Source organism: Salminus brasiliensis, chromosome 22 (genome assembly GCF_030463535.1).
Source record: "Salminus brasiliensis chromosome 22, fSalBra1.hap2, whole genome shotgun sequence".
NCBI lineage: Eukaryota > Metazoa > Chordata > Actinopteri > Characiformes > Bryconidae > Salminus > Salminus brasiliensis.
In genome coordinates this window covers 20,430,464-20,449,788 of record NC_132899.1, presented here as the reverse complement: position 1 = coordinate 20,449,788, position 19,325 = coordinate 20,430,464, and the positions used below count along the sequence as shown (strand labels likewise).

At 43.1% G+C, this 19,325-nt stretch overlaps 1 protein-coding gene across 4 annotated transcripts in view; it reads right to left on the bottom strand.

The window, feature by feature from the left end:
* The window catches only part of spag9b (sperm associated antigen 9b), a 71,578-nt gene that overhangs the window by 35,577 nt on the left and 16,676 nt on the right, over positions 1-19,325 (bottom strand). For 3 of the 4 annotated variants that reach the window (XM_072667844.1, XM_072667845.1, XM_072667847.1), the window contains exons 1-4: positions 18,522-19,089; positions 4,297-4,417; positions 2,369-2,439; positions 138-232 (exon numbers count right to left, since the gene is read on the bottom strand). In XM_072667844.1, the coding sequence (XP_072523945.1) occupies positions 138-232; positions 2,369-2,439; positions 4,297-4,417; positions 18,522-18,821 (587 nt within the window). In that variant the 5' untranslated portion in view covers positions 18,822-19,089. Of the gene's footprint in view, positions 1-137; positions 235-2,368; positions 2,440-4,296; positions 4,418-18,521; positions 19,090-19,325 lie in introns of those variants that run through there. The other variant, XM_072667849.1, reaches the window with a different exon arrangement.

The window sequence follows — 19,325 nt, the reverse complement described above, 5'->3', positions numbered from 1 at the left end:
CAGTATTACAAAAGCTAGACAGTATCTGACAAAGGCATGAATGAGCATTTCAGTACCTGAGGTACAGAATGATGGACAAAGACTGACAACATTTTGCAGGGGGAAAAATGTGAGCTAATATCTGGGGCTACACTCACCTATGTTTGCTCAAAGTTCCGGTGTCTGTTGCTTCTCCTCCTGCCTGCTGCTGTGTTTTGGTACGCTCCAAGTGTTCCATGTAACTGTGAATCATCTGTAAAAGTTAAAAATGACTGTCAGTTGTGATTTGCCTTCTTGAGCTGGATACAACTGCAGAAGAGAAATCAACTTAAAAAAAAAACTCAATAATAATAAAATGTGATAGGGCCTTGTAAGGGCAAAAGAGTTTGAGTGGTCTAATTTAGCCATGTCACTCCACTGCTGCGTTCTCTTCACTGGCTTCCTGTAGCTGCCCGCGTCAGAATCAAAACCTAGACGCTGGCCTACAAAGCTAAGAACGGACCAGCCCCTCTGTACTTGATGGCAATGGTCAAAAGCTGATCCACACCAAGAGCCCTTCGAGCTTCAAGTACGGCTCGGCTCGACCCGCCATCCCTCAAAATCCACAGAAGACAAGCATCCAAGTTTTTTTCTGTTCTGCACCAAAGTGGTGGAACGAACTTCCCCTGGGTGTCCGAACGGCAGAGTCGCTTACTGTCTTCAAACGCAGACTGAAGATCCACCTCTTTCAGTAATACTTGGGCGAATAGTAGAGTGGTCATTGACTTGTTGACTTATTGACTTGTGTTTTTGGCCTATTCAAACTAGCTGAGGTTATCCTTGGGTAAATAGCAAAGCACTTTTGTAAGTTGCTCTGGATAAGAGCGTCTGCTAAATGCCTTAAATGTAAATGTCTGAAGATCACCAGAACCAGGTTGTCAAGAGCTGTACATTTATGGTAAGTTTTATGAAAGTGAAAAGAACCAGGATGAAGAGCTGTGATTTCCTCTGAGCACGCTGACTGCCTTGTGATACTGCATAAGCGGCAGCTCAAAAAGAGGTGGTGGCAGACTTCATGTCTCAGAGGAGACATGTGCTAGTTTTCACCCTTCTGACCCTCCTTTTAGAAAGACCAACTGTGGTTGGTCTTTATAAAATGGCCCGCTTACTACCCCTGGAGCCAGGCCTAGGTGGCCAGACAACCTACGTACCCTGGCTGGGCTCAAGCCAAACTAATAACATGGGAGGACCATGTGGATCCACCACCTGCAAGGTCCAAATCAAAGGTGGGGTGCAATGCCCACTGGATTGCCTCTGGATGCCACTGCCTCTGGATTGGGCAAAAACAGACGGTGGTTGTTGTTGTCAAGGAGAGAATCTGAAGGTTCTGGAAAGTCTATGCCAGGATACAGAACGGCAACTCCATATGACAGTGGTGGGTTTAGGAGGAGCAAAGTAAATTCCATCCTGGCTATGGAACAGGGGCCCAGCTGTTCACTTTCTCTCAGATAAGAGTTAAAAGGGCATGGGAGCTTGCCACCCAAGTCTGGCAAGGGGGACCAGGGGGTTGTGTCTCGGATGATGGGTTTGTTTGTGGATGAAGTTGTCCTGCTGGCTTATTTCTGCGACGGCCTCCAGCTTGCATTAAAAAAGTTCAGGTAATGCACCTCATTCAGTGGAATGCTATTCTAGCATTACAATAATTGGGAAAATAATTTGCAGTAAAGATACGGATTGTGTGTTGGTCTGAAGAACACAGGTACACTGTTAATCTTGGTGAACCTGAGTCCCTGTATGGATTTGTTTAGTTCTTCCAGCAGCTCACCTGACGGAATGAAGAACTGGTTAGATAAACTAGGTACTGGATGGTGACAAATATTAGGCATCCCACAAAGTTAGTGGCTTCCGAGATGCTACCACCCTTTGCCCAGTGCCCTATTATAATGCCTTTTTGTACACCAGTCAAATCGCGCCCTTTGCCCATGACTATGGTTTGCACTCTGCTACAACTGACTGGTGTGCTTGCTTATTTATACATGCAGCAAACACAGTCATGTGTTTAAACTCCGGCCCGGGAGTTTATTCCAAACCTGGGTGGTCATAATACTCTGATATGACTGTGACAGTGGGTGAAGAATGTTAGCATGTTGGAAACCGCTAACTTCGTGGGATGTTCTAGAGCCACCGCAGGGAAGGTGTACCAAGAATGGACTTCTCGCACACTGAGTGCCTCTCAGCAGCGGAACAGTGTTGCACAGCTTGAACAGCTTCCGTCCTTTATTACAGTCCATGCCACCACGTCTCGCTAGTGCCGAACAAGGCTGTTGTTTTTTAGTATAAGACAGGAGTTCACAATATTCTGTGTTTATATATACACACTATATGGCATACGGTATATCTCTATACTCACCTCAGTGTGTCTCTGATGGAGGGCGTTGTACTCTTTCTTCAGTTCTGCCTCTCGTTCCTCTAATCTTCCAACTGAATAAAAAAAAAAACAAGATTAATGTCCCACACTTAGTGTCTCATTATTCTGATCAGACAAATGCAGCCATCAGACAAACACACATCTTGAGATTGGAATCTTTTTTGCGCTTTGATTTCATTCAAAGAGTCGTATCAGTGGTGATCTGAACTGACCATGGCATGTGCCATCAACTGCAGTAACATTAACAGGGCACTAGGGGTCTCTGCTGCAGCACAAATCCCAGATCAGTCATTTGGAAAATGTGCCAATTAACCTCTTCCTCTGACTTCTGACAATGCCGTCAAACGGGCAGTGAGACAGGGGAAAGGCTTAACCCCATATAAACCTGCAGGTTCAAAATATGCTTAGGATCATTCTACCACTTCACTGCTGAACAACTGACACTGCTAACTAATAAGGCGGTGCTACGTGTACAGAGCCCACACTGTTAGAGCTAATAACAGGGCATCTACAATGACCCTAACACATGAAGTCATGGCTTCACAACAGACTATTGCTTCCTACACCAGACAAGTGTGTCTGCACGTACAGAAAACGCCAAGCATCGTTGGAATGTTATTAAACTAAACAACTGACGGCTCAGTTTGCTGAGAATTTGCAGCCCCCAATCCCCCCCCCCTCCATGCGTTCTCCCTTTAAAACAAGAAAAAAATAAAGCAGGCAAGGCTTAGACGGAGCAGCTCTCAACTATTCGCCTCCCTCAGCTAACCCTGTGGAGGTCAATTAAGGAGCGTTTCACACAGCCCAAAGAAACCCAGTGAACTGCCTTTAATTACATTTGACAAGAAGAGCGAAAAAGGAGAGCAGAGGAAAGAGAGACACAATGAGTGCTTCTAAAATGGAGAGGATCTTAAACTACTGAGTGGTTACACTTGATCTCAGTTTATGCAACAGTTTTAAAAACACTGATAAAAAGGGAGACAGGAACGAGCGAAAGCTTGACTAATGCGAACAAGTGGTGTCAACCAACCAAAATTTTCCAAAGGCTTGAGACTAGAAGCCAGCAGGGAAAACATGAGGCACTGAAGAGTACATAACATCTCACCACACCATGGACAAAACAGCATTGTGATCATATTGCTGAGTATTATATAACTATAAAAATAAAGGTATAGCTTCAGTTGGTCAAGGCACTATAAAACATTTCATTATCGATTAAATATTGCAACCTTCTGCCACTGCAGTACTGTAAAGACCAATACAGTATAATACAGATAACCAACAAAATTCACTCTGTGAGCTTCATGATTAGAGGAGCTCCAACATCAGTAGACGGGACAGTGCACTCGTCTATTTAATTTTGCACTTACTTTCAAATTTGGTTAAGAAATCAGACACAAAGACAATTCAAACATGTCAAGATCTACAAGAAGGTTGCAGCGGGTCACTGGGCCGGTTAAACTGACTTCCCTGATCCAATCTAACATATGAAGTATATTTATTTCACTCAGGAGAAATGTTCTCATCTGCAGAGAACATTTAAAGAACTGACAAAATGGATGGATGTGTCATTTGCTCTAAGCAGTTACGCAATGCACCGCCCACCTGAAGCACAGCTTGGCAGTAAACACAGTCATCCTCCCATCATGTGGGGGAGTTCAGCAGACCTGCAGGTGTTATCCAATTCAGTCCATTCTCAGTCAGCACACAACGCGGACAGGGATTGCTCGTAATGTGTGTGACCGACTAAAGAGTGCAAAGGTGTGAGGTGAGGTGTTTAAGGTATGCGGCAGCATAATAAAAACACCAGGCATCAAATGAAAAGATTGAGGTCTACAGATCCAGAGGTGAAGAGTCAGCAGAGTGTATTGGGTGGCTGATGAGACTTGGCTGTGAAGTGAAATACTCACTCTGGTCTGCATAGTTCTTGGTCTTCAGCTCCATCTGTCTGGTCTGAGCCTCCAGCAACACCACCTTGCTCTGTAGCTCTTTCCTCTCTTGTTCCTGGGAGTCTTCATATTCTATATACCTCTAGAAAAAACACAAAACACACAGCACCTTCAGTTCAAACACTCAACAACACAAGGAGAGTCAATCTTAATCAAGCACTGATTCAGTTATGATACTCAGGCAAGCGATTCAGCACATTATGAAACCTCAAATGTCCCACATTCAAATCGATTATTGTGGCATGACTAAGAATTGTTGGAAAATACACACACGGCAGAATATAAACAGAATACAAACCATATCTGATATGAAAATAGCCTAGGAATTTTAGTTCGGCCAAAGAAATGAGTGCATTATTCAACATTACTAAACTGGTTCTAATCAATTCTAGCATTTCACGGCACTAAATTGATGCATCACGTCACTCTAAAGCATATCTAGATCCCTACTCTGTACCTAAAATGAACTACACAGGGCACAGGGAGATCTGACTGAGTGACCCTGATCATTCACAGCTGTACACTTCAGGAATTATACACACCATGGTGCTATACAGTACTATTTTTAAAGGACTATCTACGAAAGGCTTTCCGTTACAGAGAGGAAACTATGAAAGTATTCAGCAGTATTTAAGCATTCAGACGCTGCTTTGAGCAGCGGAACCCTTGAAAACCCCCCTTAGGAGTGTTTGTTGAATGTTTGCCTTTATTATTCTGACCTCGAAAGTTCTGAAGTTGCAATAGCACACATAATTGACCTATCGACTAGATGAGAAACTACACTACACCAAACGAACACTGTACACAGTGCAGGATGTGGAAACATAAGCGGTATCATACAAAAACCTGTAGGAAGGAGACTTTTATTTTTTATTGCTTTCTGTTTTTATGATTTAGCTTTTCCAGAAATACATACTGAAATATTGGCCTTCAGAAGTTTCTGCTTAAAATACAACAACAAAAAGATTCCTTCTAGTATTTTCTTACTTTTAGACATTCAACTAAATTTACATTGACAGTTGACTTAACTGGCGACTATGTACAGATTTCCACAATTCATGAGCCTTTTTTGAACCATCATCTACACAAACCAGCCACCATCACACCCTATTCAAAGAGACCTCGATTCACACCTCTTTCATACTGCACCACATTCACAATTCGTTTCTGTAGCACCCTTAATGCCATGTTCACTCTATAGGAGTCATCAGGTTGTAACCGTGAATCTTTTCGTTATTTGTGGCTTGCACACTACATGACTGATCAACGACACAGGTTCACAAATGACAAGATCTTTCACCAGGAGGAACCCACAACGAGGTTTGTCTGCTCTCCGAAAACATGATTTGTCACAAAAACATGTGATAAGATATGGGCAATAAGATAAGCTGGGCAATATGATGATATTTTAGTGCTTCTCGATCAATTTTGTTATCGTGATAACACATAGAGGGTACAGTTAGTGCTTAATAAGCACTGATCAGCTGCAGGTTTCATTACAGACAGTGTAATTAGAAACTATGAAATATGAATTTGAGCGTCCAAAGCGTCTAAACTGTACAAATCTTTTACAAATGTGGTTCGGATCTGATTGGAAAAAGTGTAATTTCATGTGGTTTTTAGGTGTCCAGACTATCAAAAATCAATCTGTATACAATCTAGATATGCTACAAATCTGATTTGGGCTGGCGGTCTGAACATAGCCTAAGAGAGGAGCAATTTCGCAGTTGTTTGTGTGCCGATTTGCTGCGGAAACACCCAGGACATGGATAAAGACTCATTAAAAAGGCATTCGCTGTAACAAGTCACTGTTCTGACCCCGAGCCACAACACTTTTCACACTACCAAAAAAAAGTTGCCGAAAGGTACAGATATTAAACCTGCTAAATATCTGTTGGTGCCTTGTGAGGCATTAGTGATCACTCTGCAAGCTCTTGAATCAGGTTCTCCCCACCAATTTCATCACTGCCAGGACCTTCCTCATCACACAACACTACCAGCGCTAGAGGGTTGAAGGTTAATGTCTAGATGGCTGCAGATAGATTGAGATCAACTATGCTCTGAAATCAGTTTTATTATAGGTTATTTACTCTCAGAGTAATCTAAGTAACCAAACAATGTTTGCTCATCAATATTCCATCCTTAAACAAGTCAAACGTACCCTCCTATTAAAACACAGAGACTTTGTACGCCATGCTTGGTTCAATGACACGGCAGAGACGTTTAATAGATTTGCTAAAGCATCTTAACATGCTTCTAATTTAGGGTCACGCAGTGCGCGAATGAGGAACAAAAACAACATATTACATTCACAGCGACTAACCATGTCCCAAGTCCCTCTCAGCCATGACATCTTTTAGTGGTGTGGGTTTAGCTGCATGCTAACAGCTGCTTGTGGATTTCACCATGACCGCGTCAGGTTTCAATGAGTCACTGCAGGCGTTAGCCTAGCATATTCATCCTTCCCTAAAGCCTTCTGACCGAACCAAAAGCTTGGGCGTGCTAGGTGGAGGAGAAGCCACAGAGAGAAGAGGTAGTCAGGAGTTTCCCACCCAACAAATGATGTCTTCACCTCTATCGAGTTGATCAAGGATCCTTGAAGAACACTCTCCTCTTTCTGGTTTGGTCAGAACCAGATAAACACTCTACTTTTCAAACGAACACCGACAGAAGGCCTGAACTGAGTAAGTGGCAATCATGAATCATCTACTAGCTCCTGAATGAAGCCCTGCCTGAAACAACTGTACACTGATGTCAGAGCAACCAAACCCTGCATTAAAATACCACAAACAACACAAATGCAGTCTGCACAATGCCACGACAACCCGAAAACCTCCCATCTCACCTTCCATTTACGGCATTTAGCAGACGCTCTTATCCAGAGCGACTTACAAGGTAACTCTTATTACAGAGGTGGGTCAATGTAGTGTTAGGAGTCTTGCCCAAGGACTCTTATTGGTGTAGCACAGCACAGTCACCCAGACTGGGAATCGAACCCCAGTCTCCCACATGGTGAGGTAGCTCAGGGGCAGGTAGTGGTGTTATCTGTTGCACCACACAAACCACACCAACTTCCGCAGATGTCCCAGACGAAAATGATCTGTGCACACATAGGATACTTGTATAAACTTGCTAGCAACAGGCGTCTGCTGGTGTCAGGTTTAATAAGCTTTAATAAGTGTAGAGTTCTGATTAGGTGTCTGAATCCATTACAGTTTCTCTACTGAACTGACTGAACCAGTAAACATGTGCAGCAATATTAAAAGAACACCATAAACACTAAGGGAACATAGGGGACATTTCCCCTGGAAGTAATTTCATTATCATGTAATTACAAACTGGACTAGCTTCTAATATTACTGAACACATTCTAACTATGATTACAGTTAGTTTGGACCTCACAATCCGATTGGTTGAGAGGTGCTCTAGCTTTTTCGCACTACAACTGCATCACTACACATTTGAAATACAAGTCTGTTCACCTGGCCGTCATCTCTGCCATGCCAACGTGCAGTAATTTCCAGTCATACAAGATCAAGACCATCTATGAATGAAGGTGAGACCAGAATACTCCGCACTGGAGGTCAAATGACTGTTTCAAAGACGTGTTCTAGCTACTGCGCTTGTGCATTATCTCCAGATTGAGGGGGGCTTTCCTCACTAGCATGTTGGCGTAACCAGCAAGCTGACTGGCTCTTTTTGCTGAAGGCCAGGACTTCAGCTGTAAACAGATCCCATGTTGAGCATTAAGAGAAATCCCATTCGTATTTGTACCAGTGGCCGGTATCCCCATTTATAACATCTCTGGCTGGACGAGATATCTTGACAGTTCTATGGTTCTATATGTAGCACAAAAGGGGAGCCTCATAGTATCAGCAAATATCATGGACCGGGTACAGGGCTCAGCAGGTGCCTTAATGAACCTCCACTTAGTAGGTCCTGGTGTTTTGGAATGGTTACAGTTTAATATCAGTACCTCATTTGTTGGGGAACAACTTTTTGGCGGAAGGAACTGACAGTATTAAAGCATATTCAGCAAGAGATTCAGGGCTTCTCAGATTTATTTTCTGTATTTTGTAAAAAATAAAAATTTTTTTGATGATTTTGCCTGTGATCAAATCACAACCGTGATGTTATTTGTGATAATGTACTCATGTTCTATCGCTTAATTATATAATGCAATCATTCAGTTGGACACCAAAATACTGCCAGACTGGTTTGCTGGCACTCTGGACAAGAGCCAGAGCTTCTTTGCTTCGTCTGCATGAAGCCCAGAGGAAAATCTACATTATCATATCTCCAAGTGCTGTACATGTAAGTATGTATGTGTAGTTAATTAGCTGATGACGTTCTGTTAGTACAGCCTATAATGAAGTGCATTTTTAAACCTACAGACCAGACGACTGTGCAAAGGGAATGCTTAAAAAGCTAATAAAATATAAACAATAATCACATGGAACATTAAAAACAGCAAAATAATGTAAGTTTGCATAATAGCAGCATTCATTTAAATTACTGTGATATTTTAAAAATACCAATATCATCTGCCCAACGCTAATAAACACACTGCAGAATATTAGACGTGCACAATCAGAACTGAACAGGATGCAGGCTGGACTAGTCAACTAGTCAATATTCACTCCCTACACTAAACAATGAGCAGTGTGGCACCAATAACAATAGTGGATCAGTGTTGACGCCCATACTGGCACTTACACACAGTTTCGGTATAGGCATTACAGAGCACTAATGCCATGAAGCTCACTGACACCCTACTACTACACTATATATATATATAAATAAAAACGTACTTCCATACCAGTCAAAGCCAGTCATAATTAGTTATTACCATTAAACAGACATTTAATGGAACTTTTACATTAGATTTACATTCTAAAAACAAAAGCAGAGTTTAAGCAGCTTGTTTAAAAGCCACACATTAAAAGTTCAGTACCTTTTTACATAGAGACAAGTGCCTGAATGTGAAATTGCCATTTTTTCACTGCTCTGAAATGTGAATTATGCTTCCCTACTTCCACGTCTTTCTGCAATGTGGCAGTTTTCATTTTTCATATCTCTGAATCTTCTCACATGTGCAGATACTCAACCAGTAAATGTTGTTCTTTTTAAGTATATTTTCTCTTATTTGGGATAAGATATAAGAAATACAACCTATACAAATTAGAATACTAAAAATATCAGGATTTAGCAGTCTATCGTGTAGTTGGTATCCGTATCGGTATAGGTACTTGGTATGGGCAGATACTTGAAAATCTGGTATCGGTATTGAAAAGGGAAAAGTGGTATCAGTGCATCTCTAATAATTAGTAAGCCAGCTAAAAACACACTGCATATGAAGTGCATATGAAGGTGCAAGTTTATCTAAACACACAATTATATTATTATTATTGGCCTTGTTGCCTGTAAAATCAGTCTAAGACTGCACAGTTTACTTGTGAAGACAAGCTTTAAATCAGTTCAGTTAAACAAGAGCAGAGATGCCACAGCCATCCTGCCTGCACCCTCCCAGCAGTGCTGTGTCTCAGTTTGTAAAAATGATGAGATTGGGGGGGGGGGTAACAATCAATCTAATGCTCAGAAATTCCTTTATGATAATTAAAAACTAAAAATATGTTTTTAACTAAACGGCTCAGCCTGTGACTCTGAACTGCTTGCAAAGTGCACACTGCCCATTCCCAACACCAAGAAGTCATCTGCACTCAAGGTGTGCTGCAAAGGTCCAACATCTGAAGAACCCTTCTGCTCCACTCGGAGCATCCCGATACCATCTCACGGCGGGGCAGCTGACTCAGCCATTGTCATCACCTGAACATCAGATCTCAGAGAAATAATAAGTGCTTTCTACAGTTAATTCAGTTTAGTTAATGACAGAAGGCTTTTTCCGCCATGGGCAGCGCAGCTTCAAAGGAGTGTGACGCACATTAGGCATCTGTGTAAGGCATCTTATGATCATCAGGCTCTGTGGCTCACAGTGCTGATCCTTTACCATATAGAGTTCACAACTGAGGAGAAATATCACAGAAATAAACCATCAAAAAAATGAAACACAGAAGTTTTCACTAAATTCATTAAAAAACAGAATCAGCATCTGCAGCAGAACAGCCCTTGTGACCTCCTTGTTACTAGTGAGTGGGCAGACACCAATTTCAGAAACTTCAAACTGCAGAGCCTCTGCTGAAATTGTAGCTCTCAGCTTCCAGTTCAGCATATTTTCAGATGAAGTTGCCATGGCACAGCAGCAGCACAGCGTGTTTGTATTTTTCCCCAAATAGCAAAAATTCAAATACGGATTAAGGAGGTTGGCGTGTGACGAGCTGCTCTGGCCAGGAAAGCCAGTGACTTAGGACTGTAGCAATTAACTGTACAAAAATCTAATAAGAGCATTACCTCGGTGTGATGCCATGTGGTGGGGGTCTTATTTCTAAAGGCGTGCAGGGATTTAAAGTACCAATTAGGAAAAGCCAAAATAGTGCCTTGGTCAATGAAAGATTAGGTCAGAGTATATCAACAGAGCATATGGCAAACACACTGGAATTTTTGGCAGAGCCGCTGGTAATAAGCAAAAGTCTTGCTGTTGTTACAGTGCTAGAAACTAGGGATAGCCCAGTCCAGTTATTAGAACATGAGATGCTGGACTGATTTACCTTGGGTTTGGGCTTGGGTAGCTGATGTTTATAAAAATGACCCTTTTAGAGTGTGTTTAATATCTTATAATACAGTAAGACTAACCTGCCTGACCGTTCAGCTCCCAGTTACTTTACAATGCTGCCATGAAATCAGTTCATTTGTATGTATACAGTGTGTATACAGTGGTATGTACCGATGTATAATAACTATATAATATTTAGCTATATAGCTATATAACGCTATGTTGATAGCGTCCAGTGATTTCCTTTTCTGGCTTTGAACACGCTGTTTAGGATTGGTTTGGTAAGCGAGGTAAACTTAACGGAGCGACTAGTTTATAATTCAAGAATAAAGGCGTGGTCTAGGAGTACTTTTATTGAGTGGAACACTGGCCAGTAATCACCAGTAATCCAATAGCATATCTTTGCCGTTGCACAAGAACAGTGAAACTGGGTGGGTTTTAGCGGCCCGGGCAAAAATGGCAGAAAATAGGCAAGCGTCTGGAGACTCCACAGTGCAGTAAGCTGTGAATAATGGACGCCTGACGGAGCCCCGCTAAAACACTGTGGTAAAGACAGAGGATCGGCATCGGATGGGGCCTAGAACAGCAGATTTTCAATCCATAACAACATGTGTGAATCATATCGGGACATTTCCATATTCTAGAAATACTTGTGGAGTCTCTGTGAAGGCCTGGGTTCAAATCTCACTACTGCCAGTCAGAACCTTGTGATGACCCCAGCTCAGACACGGCTTTGGTACATGTGCACTTGCAACTGTGCCTCTATGCATCCTATTCATATAGGTCATATTCTGCCACAATCCAGGGTGCATGGTGAAATCTGCTTTGCTGTTTGGCTTAGTGTCTCGATGTGTTTGGCCAATCAGGTGGAAGTGTCTTACATATAAACAATAATTCCAACACGAGGGAAAAGCTGATAAGGGAAGCATCTAGATTTCTGATCAACATTATTTTATCAGTAAATCATAGAAATGCTGGTAACATTTCCAGCACCATGCTTGAACCTTCATGTCACTATTCAGCTGAACAGCCAGTCCATTACTGATAAATTTGAAAAAAAAATTTAAAAACTCTAAAGGTTCTGTGCTTTGATTATTTTTTTGCACAATGCCATGGTAGAACCTCTTCTGGTTCCATAAAGAGCTGTGTTTGTATTAGGGATGTGTGAAGAACCTTTTAAAGGTCTAAAGAACTTGCACTTAATGATGTCAAGGTTCAGGCCAAATTAAGGGTTCCTCACAGTAGACATCTCTACAACCCAACACGGTTCTTTATGGAACCAAAAGTGCTTGTTCTACGGAATCGCTCAAAGAACCTTAAGAAGCATCTTTATTTTGAAGGTTGTGGAAAAAACGTGAACCAGTGATGAATTACTGAATTACTAATGGCGTGAAATCAAAGGCCTTGTTGGTGTTGGAGCACTGAATGCTGACCTGCATGTTACAGAAATTCCTGATTTGGAGTCTTGACATAACACACAGACACACACAGACACACACAGACACACACAGACACACACACACATCACTCTGACTGCTCTATAACATTTAAAACTCTGTGTACCAGGTCAGGGAGTCATCTCAAACCGCAAACTGATTCCATTGGACTAAACATGATTAACAGCTTCAGCTATAATTAGGCAACTGTGTGTGAACCCCAGGCTCTCGCTTGATTTTTCACCACTGTCAGTGTCTTGTGAATCTTCGTGTATGTGTGTGTGTGGGTGCATGTGTGCTCTTCCTTCATCATCTCTCACTCTCTTGCTCATCATATGATCTGGAGGACACCGCTCATATGACAGTGCTGCAGAGGACGAGCGTCTGGCTTAGGGCTCCCGTTCACACATAATGCCCCCATTGTGCCCCCTCAGATACAGAAGCAGCACTGTAGCGCCACTCTATTGATAGAGCTCACTTCAAGTGAACTGCGTCTTCACTTGGCTTGGTTTAGGGGCTCGCAGCCACATCTCATAACCACCATGGGAGAAGCTTTGGAGTGGATTCAGTTTCAGGCTACGGTCTGTTTCTTCAGAAATCGTATTCGCTAGCTGGAGGTTTAAGTTTTCCTCACTCAAAAACAAACAGTGACGGTTCTTTAGTCACGGCAATATAGATGAAAAACTCAACAGCTGCTGTACTTTCTACTTATATCATTTGTTATTATGTGACCACATTGACTCTTGTTGCTATTTCCAGTTTACCCCACTATAAATAAGTGTCTGCATGTGAAAATGAGTAAAGGACCTTCTCCTCAACTGCAGGTTCTTGAAGGCCTTGAAAAGATTCTTTACAGAAACATGGTTCTTCTATGAACCGACTGTAATCCTGCTATGGCATCACTGAAAGGACCATTTGTAGCACCTTTGGTTTCCCAGACATGGGTCAAGTCTGAAAACGTAGAAAATGTTACATCAGGGTTAGAACCTAATTCTAACTGCTGGAGCCAAGATATTCAAAAGGAGAATCAATAGATTAGAGAACTCACACTGGGAGCTTAGAGCTTCCCGTCAGCATCAACACTACTCTATATTAGCATCAGAAAAATAGCAAACGCATAACCAGAAGTATAACAATGAGGTATAACAAAACATGAATTCCTGCGTTTCAGCTGCACATGTTGAGGATCACTCCAAAGAATGACCCTAGAGATCTTATGACACAACTCCAGGAAGAGAGAAAGAAAAAAATCCAGTCCAAGAAATATCCTGAGTGAAAAAAGGAGCTCAGGAAGTTCTTTTTCCCGGTGCATTCCTGGCCCTTCCCCGACATTTCCTCTCCGCGTCTAGAGCATCAAGTGCAGACTGTTAACAGTTGGCATAGATGTGTGGCATTATAAAGTATACACAACACTGAAGGCCAAGAAAAGGACTGGCATAACTGCTGAAATCTGAAAGCGTTAAACAATCCAATATACAGCTGCAAATCTGAAAGACAACACAGACATCTGCACACTGATCTAGCAATAACTGTTAGCTCATCTTAATGATCATACAGGCCTTTAAACCACATTACTCATTTATATCACTTACACGCTACTGAATCATTAATGGTGATAACTAAATTCTTTATAGTAATTACTGAATCATTTAAAGTAGAAATTGAATCACTTATAGCAGACAGTGAATCATGTTTAGCAGTTACCGGAATCATTTATATGATTCAGTTCAAAATGTATAGTAAATATTGAATCATTTACAATAGGAATCATTCTTTGTAGGTACTCAATCATGTATAGCAGATACTGAATCATTTATATTAAACATTTCTATCACTCATTTATAGCAGCTAATAATTCATAGTAAATATTGAAGTATTTATAGTAGGTATTGAAAAAATGATCATAGGCACTGAATCATGTATAGCAGTTACTGAGGACTGTCCACAGATATTTGATGATACATTACGTCGGGGGGCTGTGAGAGCCAGGGCAAAATAAGCCTTGAGTTTGAGGTGTAAAGACACCGTCTCTGTAGTATTACTAGTGTAGTATTACTACATACTAAATATATAGTAGTGTATCTAAATAACATCACCTCTGTGCTTCCTCTTATGTAGTCCCACCAGGAGATGAGCAGCTACACATCAGCTAAATGGATAAGTGGATAATGACACCCGGATGTCATGGGACAACCTTTAGAAGTTCACACCAAGGTGTGCTTGTCTTACAGTAAGGTGTTAACTCATTCAGTTGTAACCAGGTCATCACGTTAACACATTTCATTTGACATGGAGTAAAATTATAGCTAATACGGATCCACAGATTCCCAAACATAAAACACTGGTTTAAGTTGTAGATCTCAAGCAATTAAAATGACAATAAGGATTATTCTAGCATCCAAAAACAAATCCAGCTTTAATAATAATAATAATATGTTAATAAAGATACCTTCTTACAATACAACAATACTTTTAGAGGTTTAAGAGGACATTTGTAATGCTGAGTAATTCTCTGTCTCATCTACAGACATGTTTGATGCTGCTAAAGAAATATCTACAGGTTACCAAATTCAAGTTCGAGTTCACTTACTTTTTCTAGCCTGCACTGTGGAGGTTTACTCAATGTGCTCAATAAAAGACATGAACAGTACAACCCTGTGTGTACTTTACTTAAGATTGTGTTTGTCTGTGATTGTGAGAATCAGACCAATGATGCAACAGTAAATATAACAATATATAATTGTAAGAAAAATTCTCCTACTTCTCTTGCTTTAAAAGCTATGAGCTCCTGCTGGTACGTACATACGGGTTAAGTAATTGGTGGGCCAAATTGGGAAGAAACTGGTTGAAAGCCTGTATAAAATTTACACTGCTTCTGTCAAATACCTACTAGGACAACTTTAATTATAACTCTCTTAACTGAAACTAAAAGAAAACTAAACTAAAACTCTGGCAAACTTAGTCTGCATTATGAAGCCTATAAAAACCAACTGAAACTAAACGTTTAGCCCAACAAAGACCCAAAACTGCCAAACACGAAAAACAAAAGTCATTCCTCTTAGTTTTTCTACACTGCAATCATCAGTGTTGTATCCTGCGGTCATGGCCCACACACACGTCTGCAGAACTAGTTATACTAGACCTCCGTTTCACTCCTGCTTGTGGGCTCTTGACATTTCACTGTAATGAACAAAATGCAACAGACAAGAAGCGCAGCGTACCATTGCTACTGGCAACAGCCCACATGACACTCAGGCAGCATCGCGTACCAGCCGGCAAAGCCAACCAACACAAAGCCTGGAGGTAAACCCAAAGACTGGGTCGCATGCCATCTTTTCACTTCAGCTGGTCTGAACAAAGCACCACGTGACCTGTAAGTTACCCCAGCTCAGAAGGAAGGGGAGCACTTCGACTTGGCGGCTGCCATCAAGCACAGGGCCAGGCATATAAAGGAGGACGGGCCGGGAAGTTGCTTACAGAAGGAAGGCAGTGTATCGCTGGTGTGCCTCAGTGGATCACGGTGACTCTGTGGATTTTGGAACAAGCGGGTGACTGTTGAGCAGAAGCGACTGGCAGTCAGTTCGGTGTGGACACTGAGCTCAGTGGAGACTGACCTGAATCACTGTGCGACTCTCGTCTCATGCTTTTATTTAACAATCCTCAGAATACAACCTGCACAGACAACACGAGACATGAGTTGCACAACTCAAGATATGCTCAAGTGATGCGTACGGCACAGAAACGTTGCGCTTTGCCTCTGATCATTGAACTACCCAGTCACATCCTTAGTACAACATTTCCAGCATAGGATTCAGTGCCGACTGACACTGTAAACAAGAGTGTAGTTGGAGGCATTATCCAGCTTCTTACTGGAATTTTTCGTTCCACCTTAAATGGTGCAGAAGCTTCAGGTGCCAGAATGTAACTGCGACGCTGTTTTAAGGTGGGATATCAGGTTCATGCTATGAGATCAGGCAAACGCAGCACACTTCATTGTTTACACTTATCTATGGCAAGCTGCCCCTGTTGGGCCCTTGAGCAAGGCCCTTGAGCAAGGCCCTTCACCCTCTCTGCTACCCGGGCGCTGCAGCAAAGGCTGCCCACCCCTCCGGGCACGTATGCTCACTGTCCACTGTGTGTGTGTTTGATCACTAGTGTGTATGTGTGTGGCCACTGCACGGATGGGTTAAAGGCGGAGGCCACATTCCATCTGTGTCCAACACTGTCATGTCTTGTATATGTTGTAGACTAGGGCTGGGTATTGGCAAGAGCCTGACGATACCATACACATCACGATACAGGAGTTATGCTTTAATATACTGCGATATTTGGGCATTTATAATCCAATTTAAAAACACCATTACCATAACATCTGAGTTGAAGGAAAATGTACTTTTTATGCAGTCAGAGCAGCTCTCGTCACACCAAACTCTCAGACAGTAAAAAATAAATAAATAAATAAATAAACAGTTATTTGCACAAAGTATAATCATATCAAACTGACAGCACCTTTTTGCAAAGCTTTACAGGTAGTAAGCATGTTTCTATTCTTTTTTTTTACAGACACATAACTCTATTCTAAACCGCTGGTGCCTTGATAATGACAGCATCTAGGCAGGCAGGCAGGCAGGCAGGCAGGCAGAAGTCTAGCAGATATCCACAACGCGCTCTTATATAGTCACTCTGTCCCAGACAATGTGGATAATTACACTGCTGAAAGCCTGGCTGTTATGCCTGTAGTGACCAGAGTTAATAGACGTCCTGCTCTAATACAGCAAGAGTGAGTATGTGAGTGTGTATTACTGCTGCATCTGCAGAAGCCTGGTCCTGGTGAACTACGCCACCATGCTACACTTCATTCATTTCTCCACAGCACATCACGACAACGTCACTGGCCTGCTTTGTTCAGAGCCGTGGTTCCCAACCCTGGTCCTAACACACTTGATCCGGCTAGACGGCTAATGAACAAGCCCTCCTGAGCTGAAGGCTGCGTTAGAGCAGGAGACCACTCAAATGGGTAGGACAGGGAAGGAGGAATCAAGGACCAGGGTCGGACCACTGGATAAGGCTGTGAATATCTAACGGCTCTAAAGCAGGGGTTCCCAACCCCGGCCCTGGAGGGGGGACCCCCTGTCCAGCACATGTTAGTGGTACCCTGCTCTAACCCAGGTTTGTTACTTACCTGATTAGCGGGATCAGAGCAGGGTAAATGTTCAGGAAAGGGGGTCCTGGAGGACCTGAATTGGGATGTAGGTGCTTTACGGTTTGAGAGTACTTGCTGTCATTGTCAACAGCTGTGGCTCAAATGTTAGAGAAGTTAGGGGACTAGAGGGCTGGGGACTAGGAGGTCCTATCCTCCGGTCAGGCAGGAAGCAGATGTGTTTGGGGCTGAGGTGCTCTAGAGAAAGGCACCGGCCGAACCCTTAAGTGCTTTCCAGGTGCGGAGGTGGCTGCTTACTGCTCCGGGTGCGTGTTCCCACCGTCCAGTGTTGAAGCACTGGAGTTTTCAGCACCAGCAGCAGTAGTGCAGGCTGTGTGTAACAGTGACACACAGTCTGAACATGACAAAGCCTGCATGCGATCTTGGGTGTGCCTTTATTTTGTTTTCAGCTAGTCTTTTTTTAGCTGTGTGGGAGTTTGCCTGTGCTTGACAGTTAGCTAGCTACATGAAGCATGGAGCACCTGCAAGCTGAGCAGATACAGTTCCCTTTTCGTTCAGAAGCTGACGCCTCACATCCTGAGGGAAATGACAAGGGACTTTACATGACAACAGCATTTTCCACTGTCCGATTATAAAACTGACAGATCTTAATTAAAAAAAATATTTAATTAAATACTTCATTAAAAATTTTAATAACAGTTGTTGGGTGGAAATATCCAAAAGAAGGCCCAAAAAGTGAGCTGTTTTTGAAGAACATGGAGCTTAAAATCCACGAATCTCACAAAAACACCTCAGAGACCAACTTCTGACAGTTTTCTGAAGTACTAGCTAACAAGACTACGGTCCTCCCTCTGGCCAAGCTGGCCTAGCTCAGCATACACGTTCCCCCTAAAAGTGCCCAAACTGGAGTGAAACCCACCTCCTCCACGCCTTTCCTCAGCGCCTTCTCTCGCTCGTACTGCGTGATGAGCTGCTCGTTGTCCTCCTTCAGCAGCTCCAGCTCCACTTCGTGCTCCTGGTTCTCCGCGAACACCGAGTCCAAGTTCTCCAGCACGGCCACCACCAGCGGCATAAGTTGCTTCACCACGTCCTCGTCGTACTTCCCGATCATCCGCTCGAACTCCCGGTAGATAGAGCTCGCCAAGCCGGACACCCGCTCGGACATCATCGCCGAGCTGCCCGTGTCCTCCTGATAAAGGACCTCGTCCTCCAGCTCCATTTTCCCCTGCTCCTCACTCCGGCCGCCGGGCTCCGGGAGCGCAGCCTGCTAGCGTAACTACTTAAGATAGCCAGCTAGCGCTGCTAGCCGGGCGACTCTCCAGCTCCGGAGCTTTCCTCGGAGACCGAAAACGGACTCGGCAAGACTGAGCCACGTCCGCGAACGCCTCCCGAAAGTGGACGAGACCGCGCTAGGAGACTCGGCAGGCGGCTCGGAGCTGCAGAGACTTTAGCTTCACACCGCTCTTCCCTCCCTAGTTGATCCAAGTAGAGTCCCAACATAAGAGTTGTTGACTAGACCGTCACGGCCTGACGTCACTTTCTAAAAGCGGGATGGGCGGGAACGAAGAGGGGTGTCTAACATCCCTCTCACTCGCCTCACCTCGCTCAGCTCAGCGGGGCTGGACACGCGCGGCTCCTCCACAGATCCGGGCTGAGCTGGAGTTAGGAACGAGAGCAGAACTACCAGCGGAGGAGTAAAGCCTGTCCTGTGTGGATTTAGCTG